The sequence below is a fragment of the Chiloscyllium punctatum genome, chromosome 4, assembly GCF_047496795.1.
Source record: "Chiloscyllium punctatum isolate Juve2018m chromosome 4, sChiPun1.3, whole genome shotgun sequence".
NCBI lineage: Eukaryota > Metazoa > Chordata > Chondrichthyes > Orectolobiformes > Hemiscylliidae > Chiloscyllium > Chiloscyllium punctatum.
Window position 1 is genome coordinate 5,946,904 of NC_092742.1, and position 6,000 is coordinate 5,952,903.

Consider the following 6,000-nt stretch of genomic DNA (forward strand, 5'->3'; position numbering starts at 1 on the left):
GGATTGGCCATGCTAAATTGCTCATAGCATTCAGGGATGTGTAGCTAAGGTGCACTAGTCGGGGGCAAGTATAAGGTAGGGGAATGGGTCTGGGTGGGTTACTCTTCGAAGGGTCAGTGTGGACTCGTTGGGCTGAAGGGCCTGTTTCCATACTGTAGGGATTCTAATTCTAAAAAAGGTGGAGGAAGTGCACCAGTAATCATGCAACAGTCAGAAATGACATTTGTTCAGGAGATGGAGATGTAGAATTGGGTTGGGAGGGTCAGTAGGGTGAGTAAACGACTATTGGGAGTCTCAGATCTCTAACAGTAACCACAGCCTGAAGGAAAATGGAAGAGAAGAACGTTGAAGTGTTGGTGATAAACAGATGGCAATAATCATGGGTGACTTTAATCTACATATAGACTGGAAAACCAGATTGGGAATAAGAACCTGGATGAGGAGTTGATAGAAACTCTCAAAAGCGTTCTTTAAGCAGCACGTTTTGGAACCATCAGGGAACAGGTTCATATTAGAGTTGGCATTTTGGCATTGGGTAATGTAATCTATGACCTCTTGTTCTAGATTGCCTCTTGAGGAACCATCCTCTCTATCTCTACTACTTTGTCAAGCTGTTTTAGCATCTTCTATTACTGTAATCACTGATCTCAGAGTGAAAACACCCCCAGGCTATCAGCAACCACAATATGATGCAAATTTTACACCCGGTTTGAAAGGGAGGAGAGTGGGTCTAAGACTAAATTTTAAACCTAAACTTATCCATCTGTGAGAGAGGGAAATCCAAGTGAGCTGGATTGAGCTGGTATATGGAGCCAGAGGACAGATCATTAGAGGTACCATGACAGACATTCAAGTGGAATTTCAGAATAAGTGTATTCCTACAATAAAGACACATTCTACAAGGTATAACCCACCATCTGTGGTTAATTTTTTAATAATTAGGGAAGCATCAAACTGAAGGAAAAAGCACACAATGCAAAGCTAAGTAGAAGGTCAGACAATTAGTACGAGCATAAAGAACAGCAGAGTATGACTGAAATATTAATCAAGAGGAAAAATAAATTAGACAATGAGACAAAGCTAGCTTGGATTATTTTATGAAAAAAGTTTTTCAAGGTTTTTTTTTAAAGGAAATGAGGAAGTGAAGTGAGTGTTGGTCCTATAGGGAGGGAGAGCTGGTGTATAATAGCAGATAATAGGAGGGCAGGTCCGAAGACCTCCTTGTGGGTCTGCTCCTGGGCCTGGCCAAACTGGCCATCAACAGGTCCAGGCAGCGGGCCGTGGAGGGTGTCGTTAGGGCCGACTGCCTGCCCCTCTTCCGGGGTTACGTTAGAGCCCGGGTGTCCTTGGAGAAGGAGCACGCGGTATCCACCAACACCCTGGAGTCATTCAGGGAGAGGTGGGCGCCGCAGGGAGTGGAGTGTATTATTTCCCCGTCCAACTCTATTTTGATTTAGTCCCTACCCTCCCCTCCACTGTTTGATCACACGGCATTGCCCTTTGATGTGAAGGGCGGTGCTTGTCACTGGCCACTCGGGTGTTTTCCTATCTTCCTGGTGGTGGAAATTGAATAAAGATTTGTGCACTTTGTGTCCTTCTCTGTGTTTTACACCTGCACACACACACACACACATACCACGGGTGCTGGGGAAAAAATAAGCACTACTGCACTTAGGCGGTAGTGTGGGGGAAATAAAAAAAAAGAAAAAGAAAACAAAAAAAAATAAACAAAAGTTCGGGTGTCTCTGGAGAAGGAGCACGCGGTGTCCACCAACACCCTGGAGTTGTGACTGGCCACTCGAGTAAAAAAAAAGCAGATAATAAGGAAATGGGGGATGAAATGCACAATGAGTTTCCGCTGTCGAAGCTCTCAGTAACAGCTGTAAATCAGGAACTGGAAAAGCAGAGAGGAACACGGTGAAATTACAATCACCGGGGAAGTGGGCCTGAGCAAACCGATGGAGCTGGGATCTGACAAGTCTCCAGGTCCAGGGGGACCCCATCCTCGGGTCTTAAAAGAGGCGGCAAAAACAGGTAGGAGGCATAATTCTAAAAATCCCTCCGTCTCAATCTGAACATCAGTCCAACCCTCTGGTGCAATTCTGAGGGAGTGTTTCACTCTGAGGTGCTGTCTTCTACATGACGTTAGACTGAGGCCAAGCAGGTGAAAGCAAAACAGCCAGGATTTAATAAATGGGTCAGGGAGCTCTCTCTCTCTCTCTCTCTCCAGTATCCTGACCAATTCTCATCTCTCAATGTTTTCTGGAGCAGACATTCTGATTATTATCACAGGACAGATTGTGGTGCTTGCTCTGTGCAAATATCATTGACCAATATTTTCAACAGTGACCACACTTTAAAAAATATATCACCCCCAAATACTTGAGGACATCCTGGGGATGAGAAAGATGATACTGAAATGCAATTCCTACTGACGCTCGAGCAGACCAGCTGAGAGCAGGCGTGCTTGTAAAGCCAGGCTGGACAGAGGGGAGAAGGGGACACAGAGGTATGTGCACTCTCTGTGGCATGTCACAGACAGAGGAAAGAAAGTAAGAAGAGAGTTTTTTTTTTAAAACAAAGAAATGATTCCAAACTCAATGAAGCTCTACTTGAGCACAGTTTGTGGTTGGATTTGTAGCAACACTCTAACAGGTGACTGAGCGTGCAATACTTTGACAGCACTGGAAGGATGTAGCGTTAATAGCGATTTAACAGGGTTACAATAAACTACAGCTCTCTCAAACACTCAGTAATACCACCACCCAGAGGAACAAGGGAACACACACACACACACAGACATAGACACACTAACACACTCATACACTGACACAGTAACACACAGGCACACACACACTGATACACTAACACACAGGCACACACAGACACACTCACAGAGATATTGAGACACACAGATACACGCAGACACATACAGACAGACACACACACACACACAGATACTGAGACACACACAGACACACTCAGACACACAGACAGACAGAGACCGAGATACTAAGACACACTAAGGCACACAGACGCGCACAGACAGAGATACTGAGACACACAAACACAGACAGACACACACAGAGATACTGAGACACTCTGAGACAGGTTGAGACATGCAGACACAGATACTGAGACACATAGATGCACACAGACACATAGACAGACACACACAAAGGTACTGAGACACACAGACAGAGATACCGAGGCACACAGACACACTGAGACAGACACACACAAACACACAAGTCCATTTCCAAGGCGTCCAGATCATATTCACAAAATCAACACAATGTCTTGATCAGCAAGCACATAGCCAAAGATCTTTGGAGTTATTTTACTGGGACCACCTTTCAGGGGAGTCTCACCTGGACAGGTGACAGGGCCAATGGCAGAAACTTGCCAGTCTGTCACAGGGACTCAGTGGATTACCTGCTGAAGCCCGTTTGTGGGGATGGGTCTGTCTGGGGATGCAGAGGGTCAGCGTTGGTACAGAAAATACATTTGACAGCAATATCAGAAATGACAGCAGAGTGAGAATCAGATATTTGTGGCTTGCCTTTGTGGCTGTCTTGTGGGCAGTGGCTGTCATACTACACCCCCACCCCGGGGAAAATTGGGGAACTATTAGGTGCAAGCCCCTGATCAACTTCAACCACCATTCTGAATATTACCCCCGATTAGTACAGAGCTGGAGGCAGACTAGAGACTGAGTATGAGTCAGATAAGGATGGGTGAATGAATGAGTGTACAAGACAGTGAATGAGCGAGCGACTGTGTGAGAGTGTGAGAGAGAGAGAGGAGGTGATGGGAGTGACAGAGGAGAAGGAGAGGGGGGAGGGAGAGAGGGAGAGGGGTGAGTGAGGGGGTGTGTGGAACAGAGGCAAGTGTGGGGGTCACATTCTGCTGTGATGCCTGATGTGACCGAATTGCTTGTTATCATTCACAGTGGAGTCTGAGGGGAGGGGGGTGTGTGCACTTAGGTGCCAGCCCTTTGGTGCCCCCTCAGGGGGTAACTTGAAGGTGGGCAGTGAGACCTGGCTCCAAATCCAAACCTGGAATCGGAGGGAACTGGAACCCATTGACTGTAGGGGTAGAGGTGTCCAGGCCAATCCCAAATTAAACACAACACAGCAGGAATTCTCTCAGCAAACCCCATTCCCCCACGACACGGGGCATTAACCTCCAGACACAGGGCATTAACCCCCCCAGACACGGGGTATTAACCCCCCCAGACACGGGGCATTAACCCCCCCTCAGACACGGGGCATTAACCCCCCCTCAGACACGGGGCATTAACCCCCCCTCCCGACACAATTTTCTTTAGATTAGATGACATTACAGTGTGGAAACAGGCCCTTCGGCCCAACAAGTCCACACCGACCCGCCGAAGCGCAACCCACCCATTCCCCTACATTTACCCCTTTACCTAACACTACGGGCAATTTCCCATGGCCAATCCACCTAACCTGCACATCTTTGGACTGTGGGAGGAAACCCACGCAGACACGGGGAGAATGTGCAAACTCCACACAGTCAGTCGCCTGAGGCGGGAATTGAACCCGGGTCTCTGGTGCTGTGAGGCAGCAGTGCTAACCACTGGGCCACCGTGCCACCCACAGGGCATTAACCCTCCCAGACATGGGGCATTAACCCCCTTGACATTGGCATTAACCCCCCAGACACGGGGCATTAACCCCCCAGACATGGGGCATTAGCCCCCCAGACATGGGGCATTAGCCCCCTTGACATTAGGCAATAATACCCCAGACACAGGGCATCAACCCCCCGACACGGGGCATTAACCCCCCGATAAGGGGCATTAACCCCCAACACAGGGCATTAACCCTTCCCAGACATGGGGCATTAACCCCTCCCAGACACGGGGCATTATCCCCCCCCCCAGACATGGGGCATTAACCCCCAACATGGGGCATTAAACCCCCCCCAGACACTAGACATAACCCCCCCCCAGACACAGGGCATTAACCTTCCCCCCAGACATTGGAGGGACTGGGACAACACACTGGTCAGTAAGTCACTGAGGGAGCTGTGGCCATCTGAAAGAAAGGAGGGGAAGGTGGGGATCTGTTTAAAGGAATCAGTTTGATAATTTAACAGGATTCCTGCGTCTCTGTGACAGCCAGAAAATGACAGCTCTCTGAAAAATCAGGGAGTTAGTTTTAGAGGGAGGGGAAACAGAAGGAGAGAGGGGAAAACAAGTAAAGTAGGATGGGGTGAAACAGGGGGGATAGAGAGAGAGAGAGGGGGAGGAGGAGAACAGGGAGAGGAAGAGATATGGGGGAGAGGGGGAGAGAGAGGGGGCTGAGGGAGAGAGAGGAGGGGGAGGGAGAGAGAGAGAAATAGAGAGGAAAGGAAGGGAGGAGCAAGGGGGGACAGAGAGGGAGAGAGATAGAGAGGGGAGGGGAAAGGGACAAGGAGGTGGGGAAGAGGGGGGAAAGCGCGAACCCAGAGACGGAGTGTGGACAGGGGCAGGCTACTGTCAGGTACTCACCGTCTCTTCAGCAGCTCCTCCCGGTTCATGGTCCAGGTGAAAGTTGTGTTAAACTCAGCGTCTCACTGCTGACCTCTCGCATTCACACTCTGCGGCTGCTGCCTCTCTGTCTCTGTGGCTCTCAGTCTGTGTCTCGGGGTCTGTTCCCTGGGGCTAGGGGCTGCGGTGTGAGCTGCTTACAGTCTGTCTCTCTCTCTCTCTCTCACACACACACAGAGACAGACAGGGAGAGCTGTCGGTGCTAAGTGCCAGTGTTGTGGGAAGGGCTCTGAGCTCCCAGTCTATTTACTCACTCCCTGTCCACTCCCACTCTGTGGCCTGGACAGGCAGCGCCATCTGCAGGTGTCATTCAGCACCACTGCCCACCCCCCCCTCTCCTCCAACCCCCCCCCCCCCCCTCTCCTCCAACCCCCCCCCCCTTTTCCCATCTCTCTCTCTCTGACTCTTACAAAAGTACATTCCACAAATTAAAATTTTAAAAA

At 49.5% G+C, this 6,000-nt stretch overlaps 1 protein-coding gene across 1 annotated transcript in view; it reads right to left on the bottom strand.

Moving 5' to 3' along the window:
• Window positions 1-5,745, bottom strand: part of esr2a (estrogen receptor 2a) — a 342,469-nt gene extending 336,724 nt beyond the window's left edge. Inside the window, exon 1 of the mRNA XM_072568010.1 lies at window positions 5,519-5,745. Within this exon, the coding sequence (XP_072424111.1) occupies window positions 5,519-5,547 (29 nt within the window). The 5' untranslated portion in view covers window positions 5,548-5,745. The remainder of the gene's footprint in view (window positions 1-5,518) is intronic.
• Between the last annotated feature and the right edge of the window lie 255 nt (window positions 5,746-6,000).